The 24,188-nt window shown below is 47.3% G+C and overlaps 1 protein-coding gene across 3 annotated transcripts in view; it reads left to right on the top strand.

The window, feature by feature from the left end:
* The first annotated feature begins 860 nt into the window (after positions 1 to 860).
* The window catches only part of HTR2A (5-hydroxytryptamine receptor 2A), a 41,891-nt gene continuing 18,563 nt past the window's right edge, over positions 861 to 24,188 (top strand). The window contains exons 1-3 of one of the 3 annotated variants that reach the window (XM_045201080.2): positions 861 to 1,391; positions 1,839 to 2,574; positions 5,482 to 5,682. In XM_045201080.2, coding sequence (XP_045057015.1) covers positions 2,166 to 2,574; positions 5,482 to 5,682 — 610 coding nt within the window. In that variant the 5' untranslated portion in view covers positions 861 to 1,391; positions 1,839 to 2,165. Of the gene's footprint in view, positions 1,392 to 1,566; positions 2,575 to 5,481; positions 5,683 to 24,188 lie in introns of all 3 variants that reach the window. The other 2 variants (XM_045201081.2, XM_045201090.2) reach the window with 2 other exon arrangements.

Below are 24,188 nucleotides of genomic sequence, written 5' to 3'. Positions count from 1 at the left end.
GGCGGCACTGCAGCCGAAGCTCTGGCACTGAGGACGAAGGCGGAGACGTGGGTGACAGCCCCCCGTCTGAAGAGCAGGGGTGGAGAGGCACGCCCAGGGTGAGCAGAGGAATGGGCGCAAGACAGAAGGTGCCGAGGCCAAGGTCTCCTGGGCCATTGGTGGGCGGCCCCAGGGACAGCTGGGTATTTAGGTCTGGAGCTGAGGAAAATAATCTGCCAAGAAGGTACCGATTTGCCCCAAACAGGCTGAAGTCACAAGAGTAGCTGAATTTGTCCAGGGAGAATGCAGAGGAAAAAGAGAAGATGGTGATGGAGAGAAACCTAGAAAACCCCAACTTTTCAGAAAAAAAATCATTTTCCTCACCTGTAAAAATAAGCAAGTGTGTGTGCGTGTGTGTGTACATCCCTGCACACCTGCCTTCTCTCAGAAACCTGGGCTGGGGCTTTTTTTACAAGTAAAGCAGGCTGCCTTTGGTGTTACTTCTGAGCAAACAAGTTATTCTCTTTCCAATGTGAGCTTCTACTGAAGAAAATAAGCTAGCGGCATGGTGCAGGTATTTAATAATAAATTAAAATAGTACGAACAGTTTCAGAGTTCTCGGTCCAAATCTGCGTGGCCACTGGGCACTCAAGTCTCCCACACGGGTAATTCCACTTTCAGGCTCGGGCGCTGCAGGCTTCTCTGGAGGAAGCGCCGGGCTTCCAGGGACCCCCTTCCCCAGGAGAAACCCGTCTCTAGCCCTGTTCGCCTCCTCTCTTCACCCTGCACACCAATCCGTACCCTGCTGCAGCTCACCTACCTTGGCAATCGGCACAAAAGGCGATTTCTCCAGTTTCTCTCTTTTGAAAACAAAGGAAACTTCCCAGCGTTAACATGTGAAAAGAGGAAAAAGCGCCTGTGCGGTCCGCCCTCCTGGCTGTCGCTACCTTGCAGTTTATGACACAGTCAGAGGGAGGTCTGACGCCGCGGACGAGACAGCCCGAGAGCGGGCTGGTCCATTCCCGTGGAAACCACGCGTGCCTGGGAGCCGGCAGCTCTTCTACTTGGCTGTGCGGTTTCTTTTGTGGTTGTGAGAGCGGCTTCGGAATGAATGATGTGTCGACGTGTGCCTCCCTGAGGCCAGCCACCAGGGAGGGGTAGCCCTGCGAGCAAGCAGGGTGGCGGCGAGGGGAGGGCAGAGGAAGCCAAACGGGGACCCGGGGACCTCGCGCTGCTGCAACTGGCTCGACCCTTTCATGCAGCTTTTGAAATCGGCAAAACAGAAATCAAATTACTCTCGCATTATGCGGGTGGAAGCTCAAGGAGAAGGGACTGTGTACCTGCCTAATTATGAGAGATGGGGCAGCTCGCAGAGCGGCGCTGTGGCGGAGGTGCAGAGCCCGGAGGCAAATGTAAGTTCTTCAGAGTCTCACGCTGTATTTTACTGCTGGGTAATTTTCTTTCTGGCTTGAAATCATGCTGGGTGGAAATGTAATCATTTCACAATGAGAATTTCTAGTGTGGAAAGTTGTTAATCTTTGCTTAAGACTTTTTTTTTTTTTTTTTTTTTGCCTTTTATTAACTAAGCAACATAATACAAGCTGAAATTCCTGTCAGCCGCTGTGGCGATTTAGGCTCAGACAGAACTATAACCGAAAGTGCATTCAATTACTATGGGATTAACACTGGATGTATTTTTAATTGACTTTCTTAATGTAGAAGGCATGAGACCCTGCTGTTTTGGATTGCATGCTATTTTAATCCTGCTGGGGCTGACCTAGTGGGAGCAGCACAACCAGCAGAATGAGATAGAGAGGAAGGAGATTCCTGGTAGTTACAAACTTTTCTTTTTTGGCCAGGACCACATTTTCCTTCCCCGAACGCTCAAAACTCGGCAACCTCTATGCTAAAAGTTCATTCTGCTTTTTTTTGACCTTGTCTTGGAGAGAGCAATGAAATGAAACAGAGGGCTCTACTAAAACTGTGAAGGAAGGACAAATACATAATTGTCACTGCAGTTCTTTAACTCGATGGCAGTCATGGGAGGAAAAGAGCCAGCCCCCACTGCCCAGCAGGTCCACCAGCCTCAGGGGGACCGAGTGTGGGGACGTGAAAATGGATGGTGAGCAGAGCCGATACCTCGTTAGTTTTTCTGCACTTCGTCTGCGGCAAGGTCCGGCTTAGCCATGGATTTTCTTTGTGAAGAAAACTCTTCTCTGAGCTCAAGTACAAACTCCTTAATGCAACCAAATGGTGGCCCAGGGCTCCACAGTTACAGCTGTCACTCCGGAGAGGCGAACGCTTCAGATGCATTGAACTGGACGGTGGACTCGGAAAATCGAACCAACCTTTCCTGTGAGGGCTGTCTCTCGCCACCCTGCTTCCTACTTCACCTCCAGGAGAAAAACTGGTCCGCCCTGCTGACGGCTGTGGTGATCGTCCTCACCATCGCGGGAAACATACTCGTCATCATGGCTGTGTCCCTAGAGAAAAAGCTGCAGAACGCCACCAACTACTTCCTGATGTCACTTGCCATAGCTGACATGCTGCTGGGTTTCCTTGTCATGCCTGTATCCATGTTAACCATCCTGTATGGTGAGTGGCACTAGCTTCCCAGCCATACCCACACGAGTAGTGGACAGCGTGTGCATGTGCTTAGCAGATGAGCAGCCAGGGCTCAGGGACAAAATAAACACGAGGATTTGTTAATAAACAAGGGTACCGTGTTACGCTAGTTACTTAAACTTCACTCTTACAATGGGGTTTCACATGTCAAAAAAAAAAAAGGCAGCCTATTCTCTGTGATCACTGGAGAGTTTTTGCTGGGAAACATGTGCATGCTACGTAGAAATGAGTCTAAATGCCCTAAAACAGTCCTGAAGCAAGAACTTATCTGTCATCCTAAATCCACTTGATTTTCACTCCTTTCTATTCCAAAATATCCCAGCCTTTAGGACAGAACAGTTTAATCTTTGTCGCAGTTTTCAGGACTTCTAATAGAGTGAGAAAACCTTCCCAATTACCAAGGAACATTTGCAGAGAGAACATCGGGATGCAGTGGGTTTAATGTTAAAATATGCAGTCTCCATTAGAATAAATGAATTACTCCCAGCTCATTGTTCCGGGCCCAGGGAAGCGAATTTGGACCGGTGCCTTTGAATTATGCCCTCAACTCTTTAAAAAGGCATATGCATAAACTCTGCGGGTCTGCTGTGGAGGGGGTGGGAAACAAACGGGAAGAGGTTCATCTTGCTTTCTTCTCAACAGAGTTTGAAAGAGTCAGGCCTCTGAGCAAATCAGCTACCGCTGGGGTGGCTTCAGCTGGGGGCAGAATGAGATATTCTTTCCAAATTATGAGTAATCGGCCAGACTTCCCCTTTGAGAGAGAGAGGCAGAGAGAGAGACAGAGGCAGGCAGACAGAGTGAGAGAGAAAGAATGAATATAGAGGCTGCTGACCCAAGCATCCAGAGCTAGACACAGGTTGAGTGCTGTGTTCAGAGGGGATTTTCTGGCCAAGTCCCGGGGACTAAAAAAATACACCAGTCCAGCCCCCAGGCGAGGGGAGGAGGGCGGTGAGCGAGGGAGAGCAGGCGCGGGTTTGCACAGGCTGGATAAGGCTCTCTGCATCACCAGCCCGCTGGACCACTCCAATGTCACAACCAGATCATTCCGTCCAGTTCGCCTGTCATTTCCCAGACATTCTGGAGAGGTCCTGCCTGCCTAAAACCGCACCCCTCGCAGAGGCCAATTCCAGGAGCGGGGGATGACTCTCCACAGGGCCTGTCCGGGAACCAAAACGCCGAGGGAGTTGGGGGGAAGACCCCGAGCAGCAGGTGGTGGGGGGCGTGGGGGTGGGGCGGGGGCACCAGCCCCCTGGGTTCCGAAGCTGGGACCTGCCCGGAGGCTCCGGGGACAAGGACGCCCCTGGCGGCAGCCGCTCGGCGTGCAGCCGGTTCCCGCGGCTGAGGAGCTCTCTCGACCGGTCCTCCCCGGGGCGAGGAAACGCCCCCTCCTTATCTCGGCTGCGGAAGCCGAGACTGGGGCTGGTGGCTGCCTCGGCGCAGAGAAAACGCCTCGCAGGGCCGGCATCAGTTCCGTTCAGCCGAGCAGGGCTTCCCCCCAGGCGCTGCCAAGGAAAAGGCTCTCGTTTTAGCTCCAGCCCTTTGCAAATGATCGTGGTGAAGGGCGCCAAGTTAGGCTTGTATCCTGCAACCTTTACTTTCCCGACGACCCGCCGTGGCCTTTCGGTAGAGAGAGTGTGCTTGAAAATGGAGTTTGTCCCGCTTTGTGGCGCTGGAAAGGTGGTCTTTATAATTTTCCTTCTCACGTGCACGCAGACCTGACACCATTACTTACACTCTTTCCAATGTTAATTAGGTTTATATAACCATTTGATCCCCCTCAAACACAGAGAGAGAGAGAGAGAAAGAGAGAGAGAGGGAGAGAGAGGGAGACAGGGCCCTCTGCTTCTGTGCATAAAGCACAGGCTAGCTCCCTAATACAGCAGATGACCCCCGTAGGTGGTTCCCCCAGTCCAACCACCCAGGGACCTAAAAACACTTAGTGTTCAGGACCCACCCACACCCGCCCTTCTGGGCACCGGGACATCTCTAAAGCTCTCCAGCTGATTCTCAGGCGAGGCCAGGAGTGAGAACCCACCCCCTGAACACTGGTTGCCCAGGTGGGTCCTTGGACCAGCAACATGGGCACCCTGGGGACGCCTGCCCCACTGCAGACTGACGGAATCAGAGCCTCAGAGGTGGGCTGCACCTCTGAAACAACCCTCACCGAAGGTGGAGAACCGCCCCCCTGAAACAGTGCTCAGGAGCAGAACCCCAGGCTCTAAGTCACCTTTGTCTTTATCCCCCACAAGCCCCACTTTTGAGTTTAACCCCCAAAGCATATTAGGCAATTATCATTCATTTTCACAAGGAGAGACATACTCTCACTCTGGATTTTCAGTCATTTATTCCTTCACGCCAATGGCATTTATTGAGAGACTACTCTCAATAATGCCATCCCAGGGTGAGACCAAGCAGTTACAATAGCAACTAAGGGGTGGGCCGACCCTCGGGACATCCCAAAATATGTGAAGAAGTCAGGACGGTACACAGTGAGGATTTCAGTGGAAGAGGTGAAAATTGATCATAACTTATGACCTAGTAAATTAAAAACAAAAAAAAAATAAAATAAGAGTTATATTCTGTTAGGCAGAAGACAGGGAAGGAGATGGTAAGAAGAACCTGTTTACCCCAAAACACTGAAACAGCCCCAGCCAGAAGGAATCCTCAGGCCTGGGTTCACCAGCCAGTGAAACCTTAGCGCAGTTCACCATCGGGCTTTTCTGAAACATTGAAAATAGCTTCTGTTGCCCTTTGCTGCCCCCCCATCCCCCACCCCGTGCCTTCCTCAGGACGAGACTCTTGCAGCCTGGGAGAAGGCACAGGCCAGGGCAGTGCCCTGCCGCTTCCTGCTGCTGACCCTGAGCTTCCACCCCCTAGGTTACCGGTGGCCGCTGCCCAGCAAGCTCTGTGCGATCTGGATTTACCTGGACGTGCTCTTCTCCACGGCCTCCATCATGCATCTCTGCGCCATCTCGCTGGACCGCTACGTCGCCATCCAGAACCCCATCCACCACAGCCGCTTCAATTCCAGAACGAAGGCATTTCTGAAAATCATTGCTGTTTGGACCATATCTGTAGGTAAGTGGGAACAACGATGCAGAGTCTCATTTGAAATGACGGTTCATGCCTTCCGAGGGGACATGTTCTGTTTTGTTGCGCCGAGACCAAACGCCCTGAATCTATCGTTTTGTTCGTTGCAAGATATGTTGCAACATCGTCATTATCAGATTGGCTTTAGGAACGAAACATCCATTCATGTCACTGGCTGACAACATAAATTTGTGTGGCTTTGCACAAGGAAGAATGTGTATACCAATAGTCAAAATCAGAACAAAACTGTGACTGGGCACCTTCTGAAACTTTTTCCCCATCCCACACTTTCAAATTCACTGCTCTAAATCTTGGGTTTCCCGGAGACCTCAACGTTTATAACCCCTGGACTTGTGGTCAGTAGGAGACTACAGAGCCCCATACTGGAGAATTCGAGAGTTCTGGGGGCTAGGAAAGGCACCAGGTGCTGTAACTCAGAGGGAGCTGGTGGGAGGACGTTCTGGTGGGGCAGGCATTTCAGCCTGCCCAGCACCCCTGCACCCCTTCCTTCTTTTAGGACACCTCACACCACAGGATTTCATCCCGCTTCCCTGGGGCTGGTGACATGCAGTCACCTACAGCCGGTACTGACCTTCCTTCCCACACCTCACAGTCAGGAAGGCCCAGGTCGCGGAAGCTTTGGGCAGCTGAGTCATTGCACTTGTCACCTCAACAGGCTTCATCTGTAACCAAAGCTTCCCCAGGATTTGTTTTAAAGCCACAGAGCTTTGCAGGCAGAAATGCTGCACCTGCTTATGGCCTCCTGGGTGTTGGTATCTATTAACATTGGGAGACTACAGAATGTGATGGCAGGCATGAGTGTATCCACAGCTTTGTTACAAGAATGCAAATTTATAACAAGCAAACAATGCCATATCTTTGGTTTCGGCTCTTGTTTTTCACCTTGCTACTTACAGTGTCGACCACAGAGTAGGTAGCTCCATTCTGCAGGGGAGGCAGAATGCAGGAGGGGTCAGGAAGTGCAAGGCCCACCTCAACACAGCAAAGTGTTCGTTTGATTATGATGCAAATGCTCACAAGTTACATTTGTGTGGTTTGCAAAATTTGGAAAAGTCTCACCTGTTTTCTCTGTTAAACTACACATTAGAGCCTGAAGGATGCAAAAACGAAAGCTCTTGCTCCCCTGGTGAGAGGGACGAGGGAAGCGTGGTACAGACCGGCTGCTCCTCAAGCAGGAGCAGCAGGGCCGAACTTGCAGCGCTGAGCCCTTACTTAGGGAGCAGTTCTCGGTCCCCAGATTGTTTGTGGGTCCTGGGCCAGTGCAGCCTTGGACCCATTCTACTAGGAGCAAGAGAGTGAAAACTGCAGAAACCATTAAGAAACCTGTAGACTAGCTGGCTTACCTGAGAAATTGTAAGTTTCTATAGCTAAAATTAATTATAAGCAAAATCAAAAGAAAAATATTTCTGTGTATATGGAAAAGAGGACAAGGGTTGATCTCCTTAACGTACATTTTGATAAAAAATGAAAAGACAAACAATCCAATGGAGAAGTAAACTATATGAATAGGCAATTCACAGGCACACATAATTTGAAGTGAGGATTAAAGCTCATGAAACAATGTTTAGCCTCTTTAACAGTCATGGAAATGTAACTGAAGACAATAACACAATACCATTCTCACCCATCTGATTGGCAACATTAACAGGAGTGAAAACAGGCGGCGTGGTTTGGGACGCAGGGCCCCATGCGCTGGCGTGGCCAGTCAGGGCAATATGAATTGTTTGTCCTTGGACAGTGTAGCAGAAGTTATTAAAATCGGGCCTACCCTTCCCACGAGAGAACTGTTTTTACAAAAAACAAAAGTACATATAAGAATCTTTAGTACAGCAGTTTGGGGGAGTGGCAATTTTGGAAAGAGTGGAAAGGTTGGGTTATGGTTGGTTTTATCTAAATTATTTTGCAGCATTTAAAATATGGAGTTGGGGTTGTTTGGTACTCATGACAGAACATCCATGATGTTAAGTGCAAAAATCAAGTTTTGGGGGTGGTGCGCCCGACCTGAGCCCATTCTGATACAATAGTAATAGTCATAATATGTGGAGATAGCTATGTATTAGCACTGAGAAACTGTTGAGAGACTTTGCACTTGTCAAGAAGAACTTTAAAAGAATGGCAGAGGTATTATGTTTTCCTTTATGTACTTCTGTATAGTTTGGTCACAAAGTTGATGACGATGATAAAGTGTTGTGGAAAAATCAGTTACACTGGCAGGTAGGAGGGAAGGCTTCCTGGAGGAGGTGGCTGAGCTTCAGAGTTTATGAGGATGTAACAACTGCAGCCGGGTCACCCCATCATCGATCACTCGGCTTCCTACGCCAGTTATTTCTAAGGGTTGCTGCTGCTTGCCCACTGCTCACCGCTACTAGCGTGGTCACTTGACTTTTTCCAAGGTTTCCATTTACTGTTGAGGAAAATGAGTATAATTACAAGGGAGTTGCATTTTCTATTTGCGAGCGTCTTGGAGAAAAGGAGGGATGAGAGAGAAGACCGACGCATTAGATTAAGAATGAGCCCAGGATTCTCTGTGCACTTCATTTTTCCTGCACAAACCTGCTGTTCACAGCCAGAGGAAACTGTGACGTCGCCACATGATACCCAGTGAGCAAACCCCTCCCCAGGGTGGTGGCCTTGCTAATGCCACCGGAGAAGAGAAGAAGAGTGCTCCTTATTCCTCAACCACCTGCAGCAGGTAAAGGCACAAATCAGATAACAAAAGGAAATGACTATTTTCACATTGTCATGTTTTGACAGGCAAGCGAAGATACCAATTTAAATTTTATTGCACTTATTTCATTTCAGAAATATTTCTGTAGTTCATGGAGGAATTTTGAAATATAATGGATCTAAAGAGAAAAAATATTTTTTCCCCGTCAAGGCCAAGCATGACCAGATACTTCATGCGTTACTCCTTTTGTAGAGAAAAGGCACGCTATCTCACGTTGGTTTGGGGCCTGTACCTTTCCAGACTGTACAAGTGCCTCAATTCTAAGCCCAATGCCTAGGGCCCTGGGTCGCCCCTCTGGCCTTCAGGAAGGTGGAAAACCCACCTTCCCACCCAGATTGGGCAGATGAATTAAGAAGTGCTGAGGGACAGTAGAGATGGTGTGTCTCACCGTAGTTTTCATCTGTAGTTTTTTATTTAAGATTTTGAGTATCTTTTCATGTGTATGAGCGAAGTCATGTTTTGATTTCCAAGATTGCCGCCCACAGTTTTCGCTGTAGAACTTGGCGTTTATCAGCAAGGAGTCTGGGATCACAGACTCGTTCTGCCACTTACTAACCATGTGACTGAGAGCAAGTTCCTGAAGCCCTGTGTCCCTCAGGCTCCCACGGAATAAATGCTGAGAGTCCAGCACCTATACGACGAGGCTGTTTTAATGATGAAGCGAATCAATATGGTGTTGGTGTCATTAGCGTTTTCCGTTTACAACATTGCTTGAGCTTTTCTCTGTAGGTTCCCGGCGTTTTCTCACATGAATGAGGGGGATTCGCGCTTTGGCTGCGTTGTCTCACTTTTTCTGTGTGTTGTCCGGGCGTGACTTGTCACTTAACGTGGCTTCTGGTGGTATTTTCAGCAGGGATCTTTATTTTTATGTCATTTTTATTTATAAATGTTTATCTCCTGTACAGCTTCTGAATGTTGGGTCATTACTGAAGTCGCCTTTCCCTACACATTTATGAAGCAGCTCTGCCACATTTTCTTGCGTGACTTTGACCGTTTTGTTTTATGGTTTTGTCTTTAAACCAATTAGAAGTTGATCTGTGACTTAACTTTCCTTTTTCCATCCAGCTACATATACCAGTGCCATTTATTCCCCTGTTGGTCTGATCTGCCCTCGTTCCCACGCGGGGTTCCCATATGGGGGGGCGGCGGTGCAGAAGTAGGTTTACAGCTGTGAGTACGTGAGTTTATGTTTGTATTGCCATCAGTCATTACTGTATTTTTTCCACACCCTGTATTTAGATTGGTTTCTGGACTTTTTCTATCCCAAGGACCAGTCTGTCCATGAACCTGGAGCCCACTTTCAATCCAGGACATAGAACTACGGCTTTCGTTACCGCTTAGATCCACTAGGCCTCATTTCCTTCTTTTTAAGACTTTTTCCGACCATTTTCATTTGCTTCTTATATGAGTTTTAGAAACCCAACTTCTATCAGAAAAAAGTAATTGCTTTTTGGGGGGGATTGTGTGTAACTTTATAAATCAACCCTTTCGACCTTTTGGCTGGCATACCTATGTACTTTTTTTGGTCCTGTTTTTCTTTTCTTTTTTTTGGAGTGTGTGAGCAGCCTCAAATTGTATATGGAATGAAGTGAATATATGTAAACAAATATAACTACTAAAAATCTTAACACTCAGGGTTTAAAAAATTAATGCACATTTAGGTCCAAAAGGAACAACCATTAAATACATGTGTTTCATTTCTCTATCATACCATATCTTCTGAAGACAGTGCTTAGAAAAATACGAAATAGATCAACTGTATGAAATCGGCCGGGAACCAGATGGTGTTCTGTTGGCCTTTCTCAGAGGCGTGCGGCCAGCTCCACCGCCTGAAGCAGAGTGTCTGCAGAGCCTGCCTGGGACCCTCTCCTCTGGGGCCTGGCAGGTTTCTGCCCGCCTCGCTTGCTGCCAGGAGTCAGCCTAAGGGGTAGGTGTCAGGGATCCATCAGGCAACCCGTCTCTCTGTACTGCTTGGGGACCTCGTTGTTGGTGAGCCCCTAACCTCCCAGGATGCAGAAGGAGCCTGGGGAAGAATTCGTCTAATGGCCCTTCCCCTCGGCTTCTCTAGCTCCACGTTTGCTCCCCTGGGTGCAGTGAAATTGCCTTCCCCCTTTCTCGGTCTTTCTGCACAGCCACACTGAGTTCTCCTACCCAGCGCTCCAGGAGGGAGCTCCAGGCTCTGCGCAGCCTGCCGGGGAGGAGGCCAGTGTCCAGGTGCAGCTGCTCCCAGCCACGGGGAGAGAGACTGCCAGCCTTTGGCCCCAGAGAGCTGCCCCAAAACAAAGGCTCTGCAGGGCCACTCTGTGCTCTGCCACCTCTTTCGCTTGCCCTCTGAGTGCAGCAGTCCTTTCCCTTCCTGCCCACAGGTGCAGCAGAATTTAGGGTCACCCCCCTGCCTGACCACATGTAGGAGCCTCACATCACAGGAGTCTCTGCTCTTGGAGGGCAGGCTGTCCTTCAGGAGGCTCGCCCGTGAGTAAGAGGCTGGTTAATGATCCAGGCAGAGTGACAGCTGACTTGTCTCCGCATGGCAGACTCTGGCCATGGCTGGGGGACAGCATGCTGAACAAAACAACAGCTAGTAGCGTGCACCCTCCGTGGTCCCTGGGTCCTGGTGAGAACAGTGAAGGGACCCGGCGATGGAGAAGACACGCTCTAGCCTTGGGCGGACTGTTGACTTGGCCTGCCTTGTGGGCTAGGAGGGCCTTTGCTCTTTGGCTCGTCATTCTTTCCAGTGGGAGGAAGAGGGGGAGGAGGAACGGGACTGGGACATATGTTGCTTCTGGCCATTTAAAGCCGAGGACTGGGGTCCACATGCTTGGCCCTCCCGCCCACTCCCTGCCTTGGGCTGTCAGGAGCCTGCAGGCTCTGGAGGTGTCCCTCAGACTTCATCCCTTTGAGAGTACCCCTCCCTCTGTCCCCTTCTACATGCACACCCTTTGATATACAAGCTGTCCCCACCCCACCCACCCCTCCCCCACCCCACCACCACCCTGGACCCTACCGACCTTGGCTGCAGTTTTTTCTTTTATGGCTGTTGGCCCCTTCCTTCAAATGCTGTTGCTCTATAAACCAGGTCCCATCTTCTGTCAGTCTTCCAAAGATTCCTCCATCGTTTCTGAAATACTAATGAGAAGAGAGCCTTTTTCTTTCCCCAGGTTGTTGTAATTTGTTCTGATCGATGCATCTAATCCTTTGTCATCACTAACTGGAACTTCAGGAGGGAGGTAGTACAGACACGTGCGCTTGGATGCTATCTTGATTCCACCAAAATATTTTATGGGTCTATATGTGTGTGCATATTTTTCATCATTCCTTGTTATCCTCTTATGCATTTAATTAATTCTGCACATTGGTCTCTCCTCTTCCAAACCGTCTCCTTCCTCGATTTCTTCCCTTCCTTCTCTGATCATCCTCTGTTGCTTTTCCTCTGACTCTGTAAGTGGTGGTATTCTCTAGAGGCCCAGTCTCCACATGCTCACTTTTTATTCTACCTTCCTTTGCTGGGTTGCTTCCATTTCCATGGATTCGGCTATTAGCAGAACACTGGTGAGCTGATCGATCTATATTCCGGCCTACAGTGTTGTTCCCAGGGGCTTCAGACTCACACGTGCAGCTATCTGATGCACCTTCTAGCCAGGAGTCCCACAGGAACCCCAGGTGCATTCTAAAGAAAGCCGCACTCATCGTCTGCCATTCCGCCTCTTGAGATATCCACCTTAGAATATGGGGTTCGTGTGTACTCAGGCACCAGACACCCAGGATCGACTCCTGCCCTCCCTCATGTCCACCTCCGGGTCACGGACAGGCCTTCAGCTTGCACATGCTAGCTATTTCCTGCATCACTCTACTGCTTCCATCCAATCCCCGCCCTCTCTCTCCCGTGCTACTGTAAACATTTTTCCATCTACAGGCTTTTTGTTGTCATTCTTCACCTTGTCACAAAGGTCAGCTGTATGACACACAGATTTAACTAAATCGCTCTCCTCTTGGAACACCTGGGATGACTTTTGGGCCAGTAGATTACAGATCCTTAAATGAGAGACGAGGCTCCCGTAGCCGTGGTCCTCACCCACACGTCTTTGTCTGTCCTACCCCTTTGCCTCACAATCTGTTCTCCAGCTCTAATAATTTGCCCATAATTCCCATGTCATTTCACCTATATTTTTCTATCTTCTGCTTCATATTCTTTCTCATCTCCTTGCCTAGCTAATTTCTGTTTTTCTTTTGACATCACCGCCTCCAGGAAGCCTTCTCCACTTACCCCTTCTCTCTAAGGATTAGGTACTTGCCCTGCTTTGGTTCCTCTGTAATCAGTCCTTCCATATATAACCTTCCCATGTATCATGTCATGTGTATTCCCCCACCAGATCATGAGTTTCCAGAGAACAAGACATGAAAAACAAGATAAAAAGTTATACTTCATCTTGAGCCCAAAGTAGTTCATAGCCGACACCCATCCAGGAACACTTGCATCCCCAAGTCCATTCCCGAGTCCGAACCTGAAAGCTCCTTTAAGGAAGTTTATTTCCTTACGTGCTTGCTTTCAAACAGCGATGTTCAGATAGGCTTTCACAGCACGGGGAAAGCAAAGACTTATATAAAAAGAGGCTACTTTCATTTTTTTACTGTATGCCAAACACCTGGTGCTTATGATAAATGCCTGTATAATAGGGTTGGTAAGAGGGAGATGTTGGTGCATTTCCCCCCTCCCCCCAGCTGGTGAGCTTTGGTTTGAGATTTTAAGACTTATTTGGAATGTGAGCAAGAATCACTGTACTTTAAGCTAGGTTCTCTCATGTTGGACTGCACAGAGCTTCTCAGGGTAGTTTCCCGTGAACTTGGCTTTTTAAAACTGCTCTGAGAAGGGGTGTGACATCTCCCCTGGATGGCCCACGGGTCTCCCAGGAAGGACCTCATCATTGCACGTGTCATTGGCGCGGTCTTCACACTCTACAGTCCAGGCCTCAACTTTGCAAGCTCAGATTTCTCTTTTCCTTTATCCAGGGATGACCTTACTCAGGGAAGTGGACTCACATTGGACCAATTCCAGTAACCTGACTAATTTAGTACATAGGTGTCATGCGCCCATCTTGCTGGATCCCCTCACCTGCAAGGCAGTCCTTCCTGGGAGGGCGATCCTCGCAGACGGCCAGAGAAAACAGCAACATGCAGCTACCGTGCAAGCCTTTGAGGGGCCCAGTGAAGAGTGAGTGACGGTACAGGCACTTAGCAGGGGATACGATGCATACCTTTCAAACTATTTTTAAAACATGAGTTAAAATACAAACACACAGCAAAAAGCTTACAGTCTGACGGAGAAAGACCAACTATAATGGAAAACAGACTTCGCCACTGCAACAGACTCACAGATAGAGAGCAGCAGGCTGACAGCTCGGGGAGGGAGGGGTCGGGTGGAGGGACCAAGCAAAAAAGAAAAAGGACTCACGGACACGGACAATAGTGCGGTGATTGTGGTGGGGGAGGGGTGGTATAAAGGGGATAAATGGTAAGGAAAAACACAATACAAATAACATATTAAAGAGACAAAAATTCAAGTACAAAAAAATGCAAAGAACTCAGCAGAGGTGGGGATGAGGGGGGGGTGTATGAAGATGGAGATGTTTGAGTTGAGCTTTGAAACATGAACAGAAGTGGGGAAAATGGAGAATGAGACAGAATTTTCCAAGAAGAGAAAATAATGTGGAAGAAAGACATTACCATATAGTTGAGAAACAAGAGATTGAAATATATGAGCTCCAAAGCCCTTTAGAGGATATTTTTATAACTTTATTAGAGCGATGAATTGCCCTTTTCCACTCTAGGGATGTTTACCTCTAAATAAGCAAGACCAGTTGTCTAGAATTCGAACCTCCTTCCCCTGGACAGTACTGAAATACCACTGAAGATTTCTCAGCTATCAGACGCTTTTTCAATACTTCATCTCAGTCATCAAAATAATCTATTCCATACTATATTGCAGTTCCAAGGTCAGTACTTGCTTATATTGGTTATGGCATAGGTGCTGGCTGACTTTTAGAGAATCTTGGATAAACAGAGAGACGTGTTTTTATCAGAAACATCCTCAAACCTTTCTTCTAGAAAGTCACTTCTAGAAAGATTTCTGCCAACGAATAATTTCACCCATTTTAATTCAAGTCCGTCTCGGTTTTCATTCCTGAAGGTGGTACTTTCTGACCTTTCCCTGTTTTCTGGGCCTTTGCTTGGTTGAGGGTAACAGCCTTTGTTTTAGCCACAAGGAGTCAAGAATCATGAAGTGCCCCAGCACTTTAAAATAGCTTCCTAAATTTAGTTTCTAGGCTGTCCTCGTAGATATTTTTTAAATTGGTACTTGATTTCTGGAATTAGGACTATTGGGGTATGAAGGTGGAAAGAACCTTCTTGCCCAATTCCTGTTAGAATGTGCCCTCAAGAATAGTTATTAATGCTTGACATTATCTAAGTTTTCAAAAGACCTTCAGAATGTTGGTTGCTGGTAGTGCTGGGCCTGGGGCCACTTAGCGAGAGGTACAGGGCACTCAGAGGCCAGATGCTGCTTATTTGAGAATTTTTAGGAAAGCCTTAATCATGAGCCAAGACAGGCCATTCGTATGGAAAAGCCACTGGAAACAGCTTGGGTGGGCCAGCAAGTTGGGTTGGGCAGGGTCTCGGGGCGTCACCAGGGTCGGGGGAAGCCAGATAGCCAGTGTGATGGACACGCAGACACAGCACCCGCCTGCCAGCTTTGTGGAGGAGGGCTCTGAACAGGAACAATGGCTGCTGCCAGCACTGCTGTCTGGCACCCTCCAGCTCTCACCACGGTGCCAGACAATCCGGTTTCTCCCCAAAGGTCCCTGGTGCCTTTTGAGCAGCTGCACTAGCACTCAAGGTCAGAGGCAGTGAGTCTGTGTAAGTCCACGCTCAGGCGCTTTAAGAGGAACTGCCTAGGACTCCAGAGCCCTCTGTCTCACTCAGCCTCAATTCTCACTGGTTTTTGCAGCCAGAAGTTATGGGGACTCTGTTCCCGGCACAGGAACCCCAGGCCGGGGAGCCTGGTGTGGGGCTGGGACCTCCTCAGGGGGCACCTCTAAAGCCAAGATATGCCTCCTGACTTTTATCTGCCACTTGTGGGTGCGGGACTAGCTTATTCCGCATCTCCGCCCCTCTTTCCAGTTTCAGTGAGGCTGCTCCTGTGTATCCTTAGTTGTGAGACTTCTGTTCAGCTGGTCCTGAATGATGGTCGGTCTGTAGTTAATTGTCATTTTGACGAAGCTGTGGGAGGAGGCGAGTACGCGTTTACCTGCTCTGCCATTGTGACCAGAAGCCCTCCTATTCCTTTTTAACTCCCAAATGAACCATTGTAAAGATTTATGTAAGTGACCACATTTACAGGTCACACTCAAAAGGGTAAAACATGACCGAGTTAATTCCCACTGTTCACTTGATTCAACGATAATGCCTGGTGTATACATTTGATGTAGGAACTTCAGCAACCACCCAGCTGATACAGAAACCAAAGGCCCATCTAACTCGCAGGCATCCTTCACTCTTCTGATACAGCGTTACCTCATCTATTTGGTAAAGCAAGGGACGTTGCTCATTAAAATTTCGTTTCACCCCATGAAAGACATTCAGCCCTGTCTAGAATAAAGTTGATCGTCATTTGTGGCATTTGGTGGGCTGGCTGTCGTATCTAACTCCGTCTTGGGCACTGGCTCTGAACCCCTGGTAAACGCCCGTGGTGTGGTACAAACCGTGTGCCCGTGGTCTGTCTACTCAACGGGAAGGAGAGGTTCCTTCCACATTCCCCAGCTTCCCTGACTCCCCAGCACGCTCCTGGTCACATCTGCCAGCGTTCCGCTGTGTGACCAGCCATCGCACTCAGGCACCATCATTCTCAGAAGCATGCCGAGCCACTGCATGCTGAATGCTCACCACGCAAAGGCACCAAACCTTCCATCATCCTATCTGTTTTAACAGGTGTGCCCCCTGGACAGCCTTGAAGACAGTACCCCTGCTGGTTAGTGTGTCCCCTTAACCCGCGTAGGAGAAAAAAGAGAGTGTGTGTGTTTAACCGCATGTGGGAGCTCAGTTGTATTCATTGACAGACTCAATAAAATGAATGAATGAAAAAAAAGGAGAAAGAAAAAGAAGGAAGGGAGAAGGACATAAATGGAGGAGAAAAACAGTTTCCTGAAAATCCTTGGTAGATTCCCTGATCCCCGCCCCCCACGGCAAGTCATCTTTAAAGGAATATGTCTACTTGTGACCCACTTTTTTGCATATCAGACCTCACCTGGCAAAGTACAGCAAATAGACGTGTGGATAAACATCTCTACGGTAGCTTTTCCAGGATTTTCATAGATTTAAAGCCTGTTTCCATAGAAACAGGTTTGGAGAAGCTAGTCCTAGACAGAAGCGAAGAATGAGAGACATACACCGTGAGAAATTCACGCTCTAACTTCCGGCAAAAGCTAAAAGACACACGTTTGTCTTCTCATAACGTGGTGCTTTAAACTCAGCAGGGGACAGCCTGATTAATTCAGGCAGGAAATATTTTCCTTATATTAATGAGGTTTCATTTTTGAATGTTTGTATGTCTCATGACAGTGAAAGCAATTACAGCAACACTGTTAATAGGGGCTGTTCCTCGGGGTAATGGGGACCTTTTAGATTCCGGTTGTGACCTTCGGAACTCCCGTTACCAGCCCTCCCCTCAGTGACCTGCCCTAGCACGCAGTGGACTGCCTGTTCTGAGGTATTTCCTTCACGTTTGCTAAACCATTTGTAAGAGTGTTAAAGAAAAGTGAATGGAAGACTCTGAGAATGAGCCTGAATGCTGCAAGCGAAACATATTTTCTAATTGACCGTAATAAGCATGTTCGGACTAGTTTCTGAAACAGTGTGAAATAACAAAAATAGCGACCCCTACCTGAAGACAATTGCACTGTGGGACGAGACCCGGCGTTGTTTCTGGTGATGATGACCTTCCTATAGAGAAACACGGGAAGTACGCTAGAATCCCTGGGCGACGTGCGTTCCTAGGGACTGTTCCCAGATAATCCGACTCAGAGGGATGGAGGGGAAGCCCAGGAAGCACCGCCTCTGCTATCAGTTTCGATTCTGGATAGATTTTCCATGTATATTCTCGTAGGCTGCATTGCATAGATATGTCTTAAAATTTCAGATTCGTACATTGCATGTCCACATATTTGCAAGAAACTGTGTCAGCTCTTCCACAAGTAGTCCACAGGGCGGGCAGACCAAACACACAGCCCTCCAGGTCTCTCACCTCCCAGGCAGGGCGGGCCAGGTCTCACTGGTCTTGGAGCTCCTCACCACTAGCCTGGGCACCGAATACATGCTTGCAAAACCGCCCATTAATGAGCCAATCCCAGTTTTCTTAAGCAGGTGCCTTGGCCTTGACCCTCTATAATCTCTTCTCACATTCTCTTTGGTGTAGAAACTAAGTTTAAGAGTGTTATTGTGTGGAGTGGGTTTTACTCCACATCAGTTGAGGTAACAAGGTACTTTCTCCCATGCCAACGAGCACCACAATCTTTTAAAGATGCTACTGCCCACCAATGACACATCACCAGAATCTAAGAGGAAAAATGAAAGATACAACTAAGGTAATTTCCCGGGAGCTCTTTTGAAATAATTTAGGAAAAATCAGGCCTCATGTGAGATTTGGCTAGAATTAAATTACAGTTTGATAATCCTTTGTAGCTCTCTAACTCCATTTTCTACGGTTAGGCCTCAATACCCCAAACTGTCAGCAAGCCTGTGAACAAAGATGCTTCTTTTCTAGTAGCAAGGGATTCTGTTTCCGTGTCTCCGTCGGACCTTCAATGTCACGTTCAGAGCAAGGTGGGTGTCAAAGTGCAAAGATGGGCCCTGAAACCTCTTCCTGGCTTGACCAAAATCTGCGGTGCATCTATACTGCCAGTCTGTCTGCCTCTCTGGGGAGTAAACTAGTAGTTTGTTGTTCTTTAGAAATGGGGTTGGCTCTCGGGTGAGTCAACTAAATCATTGACCCCGGAGAAAGAGTAATGCCAAGCAGTCTGTTTTCAGGATGATTTGCTTGTTTCTTATTCTATAAGGGTTGAATGCAGAGCAGACAATTGCTAGCAACCCAGCCAGGAGCTCAACCACCTGAAAGGAGACTGCAGTGGCGTCAGACCAGAGAGGACCAGTGGACGGAAGGCGTCCTGCATTAAACCAGCCCCTGCGTCAAGAATTGGGTAGATAGCCATCACAAAGAATGCAAGTCTTTGTGATTGTTTCCCTTGTTTTTTTAGGTCAAAACTGGCCTTTTCTCATTTACAAGCATTTCACAGGTTTTTTCACAAGGATAGAATAAGAAATTGGAGTCAGGCTGCATTCATAGTTTTATTTGCAAGTTTTTTTTGACATTCAGCTTTAAGCATGTACTAAAGTTCAGTTACTGAGAAGCTGAAATAATTCTCACAATGTAAAAGATTCTAAAAGTTGAGAGGGAGGGAGGAGAGAAGGGACGATGGGTTTAGGTGATTCAGTATAGATTAGACAGCAGCACACTCACACCATTTGAATTACAGCTCCCAGTGCAAGCCCCTCTGTCTGTGACGCACGGCCACGCAGAGCTCGGCACGTGGTCAGAAGCTGCTCTGGAGGAGCGTTAGGAGCCAGGCCACCCGAGCTTTCTGACTTTGTCGGCAAGAGAGCGCAGCAGGTCAGTTTCCTCGTTTGTACAATGAGGAGCTTGGACTCCCAGTACCTCAGCTCATTGTCCAGTCTGTATAACCTGATCCCTGACGTCGGTATTAAAGGAGAATAGTTAGTGAGATCCCAAGCAAAACTTCACAGGAGTCGAACTTACCTTGAAATCCCTCGCTTAGCTCTACTAGCATTCATTGTAGCCCAGTTTGGGCATGAAAAGTCTTCAGTTTAAAATGGAATGTAACTGAAACAGCTCCAGGATCATGAAAATCTGCCTCAAAACTCCAAAGTTACTTTGCACAGTAGGTCATTATACTAATGGAGATGCGAGGTATTGAGCCAACCACTATTTTTCATTTTTTCCTTTTTATAAAAAAATTGAATAAAGCAATAGCATTTGAAATACTTTAATCCTAGAACCATTTTTGTTCTTACGATTTGTCCCCCACATACAATGGATTTCAACAACGATAACATCCTTTCTGCTATTCTGTATTCTGATATTTTCACATAACACTGTATTAATGTGAGAAGCTTAGATTACTGAAATCCTAAGCTAGTTATCAATAATTTCCATTTTTCCATATGGGCTCCATAATTATGATTTCAATGTCTGCGAGCCATACTCATGTTGGAATAACGCTAAAATATAGTAGTCATTCTCCCAATTCTGTTTCTAGTTTTGACTAATAAAGTAGTATATTCAAAACAATAATCTGAAGGAAAGAGTATCTGGCTGGGTAGCTTAGTTGGTTAGTGTTGTCTTGATACACCAAGGTTGCAGGTTCAATCCCCAGTCAGGGCACATACAAGAAGCAACCAATGAGTTTGTAAATAAGTGGAACAACAAATCGGTGTTTCTCTTGCTCCCTTTCTCTCTCTCTCTCTCTCTCTAAAAATCAATAAATAAGTTTTTTTAAAAAAACAGTAAATTAGCATTTGATGTGCTTTATTTTATTCTGTTCCTACAGTAGTCTATATTTGGTTTCATTCGTCTATAATTACCTCAGGTATATTTAGTTGGGTAATTTCTTCACTTTTTTCTGTTAAGGAAGCTTTTATTTGATCAATTGATAAGTTGCATTTTGTTTTTAAATCACGGATACAAACATGCAGTTTTAGAATTTTTGTTGCAACATAACAAATTTGCCATTTGAGCTATTTTGAAGTATCATTTACGATCTTGTGTAACTATCACCACTGTCTATCTCCTGACGTGATACCCCAAACAAAACTCTAACCATTAAGCAGTTACTCCCCATTTCCTCCTACCTCAGCCCCTGGTAATCCCTGATCTACTTTCTCTGTGAGGTTGCTCACTCTAGATATTTTACATAAGTGGAATGATATTTGTCCTTTTGCGCCTGGCTCACCTCACTTAGCATGTTTGCGAAGTTCATCTCTATTATAGCATGTATCAAAGCTTCATTCCTTTTGACAACTAAATAACAGTTCATTCTGTGTACATTTTGTGTATCGAAGTGTCTGCTGATGGACACTTGGGTCAATTCCATCTTTTGGCTGTTGTGAATGAGGCCGAGATAAACATCGGCCCACAAGGCTTCGTTCTGGTCCTGTTTCCAGTTCTTTTATCTGCCGAGGAGTGAAATTGCTGGGTCACATGGCAATTCTCTGTTTAGTTTTTGAGGCACTGCCAAACGTTTCCCACAGTAACTGCAACATTTTACATTCCCATCAGCAAAGTAGGCGAGTTCCGTTTTCCATCAGCAAAGCCTTTTAGTTTCTGGTTTCCATGCTAGCCATCCCAGCAGTGTGAAGTGGGATCTCACTGTGGCTCTAATTCGCGTCTCCCCGGCGACTGATGTCATCGCCTGTGCTTGCTGGCCGTTGTCTGTCTTCTGTGTTCATGCAAGGCCTTTGCCCAGTTAACTGGGATGTTCCTTTTGTTGAGTTTCAGGAGTTTTTACACTATTGAAACTTTCAGACATGATTTGCAAATAGTTTCTCCCATTTATAGGTTATCATTGTACTTTGATAATGTCCTTAGACGCATATAAGTTTAATTTTGGTGAGGTCCAATTGATCTGGGTTTTTTTTTTTCTGTTGCTTGTGTTTTTGGTGCTATGTCTACTTCAATCCCTTTTTATTTCTTTAATGTATTTTCCCTTTTGACTCCCTTGAGATTCCTCCAGTTACTTTATCACCACAAGTTATATTATTGAATAACCTTGGGATAAAAAAAGCGAACATTTTTGCAAAGAGTTTTTTCCCTAAATTTCTTATTTAAAAATATTTCAGTAAGTATTGAAAATGGTCTGTTTGGCAATGTTAGTGCAGCCATGAATTTTTTCTTCCATGTTTATAAATGGCAACATTTTAGTAGCTACTGAATGTAGGTGCAGTTTGTAAAGCACCTTCGGATGATTTAAGAATGAATAGCCACTCTAGACTTCCTTGGGGAAGTGCCTGGAGATAAATTATAACAATGCTGTATAAAGCATGAAAGAGGAATTCAGCTAAATATAGGGGATTTAAGGTGTATTCCCTATGAACAGGTTCTCTCAAAGAACTAGGGTAGTAATCATACCTATGTCTTCCGGGGTGCTGATCCCCTCATCGAAGGAAAGGGTTGGACAGGCAGTATGTGATTCCTTCAGTGGGGGTTTGCTGATGGGCATGTGGTGGATTCCTGCAAATGTGTGGTTTGCTGAGAAGGTTTTGTTCTTGAAACGCCTTGCCCCTCAGAGACCTTGGACAAATGTCAGTCTTAACACCGAGCTGTCAGACTTGCCTCCATTGGTCCTCCAGATCGATCGCATGTCCAGCTGTGGAGCAGCCTTCAGTCATTCCATTCAGCTGGACTCCCTGACCCGGCCCGGGCCGTGTGCCCACTCGAGGGCGCTAACCTTTCAGATTATTTAAATGTCACGTGCTTCCCGAAGTCTGACCTTTCTAGGGAAGAGGCATCCCTATAGTTTAAGAGAGAGGAAAAGAAAAAGTGCTTTAAAATGGAAACAAGATTTCCATTGGCAGTCTGGGAAATTCACAAGTTTTACCATCTGGGTTTCCAACTAATTGCCTAACAGACCAGCTACTCAAGATAGACCGTCTCTTTGCGGCAGTGCCGGACAATTAATGAACTATCTTTTCCATTTTCCATTTTATGATCTGGGTATTTTGTACTTCAGCCAGGACAAAGGAGGTTAAAATGTAGATTTCAAAAATCGTCAATTGCTTATTTATGAGGTTTATCATTGTTTAAATTCCTTTGTTCTCCCATTCTAACAAAATCTTTCATGCAGCCCTGGCTGGCGTGGCTCAGTGGATCGAGCACTGGCCTGTGAACCAAAGGGTCGCCAGTTCAATTCCCAGTCAGGGCACATGCCTGGGTTGCAGGCCAGGTCCCCAACTAGGGGCACATGAGAGGCAACTGCACATTGATGTTTCTCTCCCTCCCCCTCTCTAAAATAAATAAATAAAATCTTTAAAAAAAAAAAACCCTAACACTAAAAAAAAATCTCTCCTGCATTCCAATAAGAAGACCGAAGGGTGGGCCTTAGATTTTACTTTACTTGCAAATCTTCCAAGTTCGCCTGCCCGGTGTTCATGGGAGCTGGCCAATGCCACGAGAGCCTTAGGTCCCAGATGCCCTATAATAGCAACAGGCAGAATATCACCATTTTCTGACACTGGGCGCCTGAGCCCAGACCCCCACAGGGTGATGCCAGAGGGCCCTGAAGCGATGACATACGCGGTGGGGTGGGCTGCAGCACAGGGAAGGAACCCAAGCTTAACAGACCTGGGTCGTTTATGGTAAGCGGCGGGCAGCCTGCCCTCTGCTCCTGATGGAGACACCGTCGCTGCTGTCGCTGGGAAATATTCTGGAGGAACAGGAAGTCAGAGAGCCGTGGAGAACCGTCTCCCCACAGGTGCTGCCACGATGCTGATACAAATTCATCAAGAGTGAGCCATGGAGCAAGACAGACTCACATTGAAAACGGCCCTTTCCCCAGGACTCATCGTTTGTCAAGATGTCAGCCTTCACATTCTGGGAGGAAGGTCAGTTGGCACCAGCTTGTAGACATGAAGTCGATAGAAAGCATTTTAGATGGAAAATTCGTGCCAGAGACTTTATGCTACCCTAGTCCTGGCATACAGGAAGGAAGCCTTTTCAGAGTAGCTGTGGTCATTGTTCTGAGTCCCAGATAAGGCTCAGCAGCGACGGTTTCTTTTCCTGCGTTTGTTTTGCGGTTTCTGGACCTGCACCACGTGGAAAGCTCTTACCCATTCGTAGGCGGCCTATCGCCTCACTCCCCGCACACCTTTGCTCAGATGTTGATTTGTTAGGGGGCCCTGCCCTGCACTACCCCCCCCCAAGAGGTTATATTCCTCCCATCTACTCCCCATCTATTTTACCCAGCTATTTCTTTCTGTTTTTTTCTCTGTAGCTTCCTTACTACCTCCTATTATGTAATATGTTCACTTATGTTTTATCTTCAGCTCCCCTTGCTGGAATGTCCGTTCCGTGAGGGTAAAGGTTTCTAGTCCAGGGCACTGATGATTCTGCGGTCCCAAACTCAATGCCTAGCCCACGGTCGGGGCTCCCTCAATTTGTCCAATGAGGCTCAGAGGGGCTAGTCAGGACCTTCTAACTGACCAGGCAGCGTGGGGACTCAAATGTAGGTCTTCAGACTCCAAGGCCATGACTGTTTCCCCTGCATGACACTAAGTTTCTTCCACCTCTTACCCCTTCCTCTGCCTTCTTCCCCTCGCTGCCCAGGCTCTGGGAGGGCCCAGGAAGAGGAGGGAGACAGAGACGGTCGGAGCCATGAGTGCAGGGGGTGGGGGTGCCAAAGAACAGGTCAGCTTTATAGGTGAGCAGATCAGGAGGCAGATTACCGGGTCTGACTGTGTCGGCGTGAGCCAGCCTCACGCTGGCAGAGTCCTGTGAACCCTGCCCACCAGCCCTCCCTGAGTCAGGGCCACCTGGAGGAAGAGACACAGTCTATAGAATCGTAATCTGCAGAGCAATTTAGGAAGCTCGCGCAAACGAATCCGCTTAGGATTCCCAGGGTGAGGGCAA

Source organism: Desmodus rotundus, chromosome 13, assembly GCF_022682495.2.
Source record: "Desmodus rotundus isolate HL8 chromosome 13, HLdesRot8A.1, whole genome shotgun sequence".
In the NCBI taxonomy this organism is placed as follows: Eukaryota; Metazoa; Chordata; class Mammalia; order Chiroptera; family Phyllostomidae; genus Desmodus; species Desmodus rotundus.
Note: the sequence above shows the minus strand (reverse complement) of the source record. Positions and strands in the feature narration are given on the sequence as shown.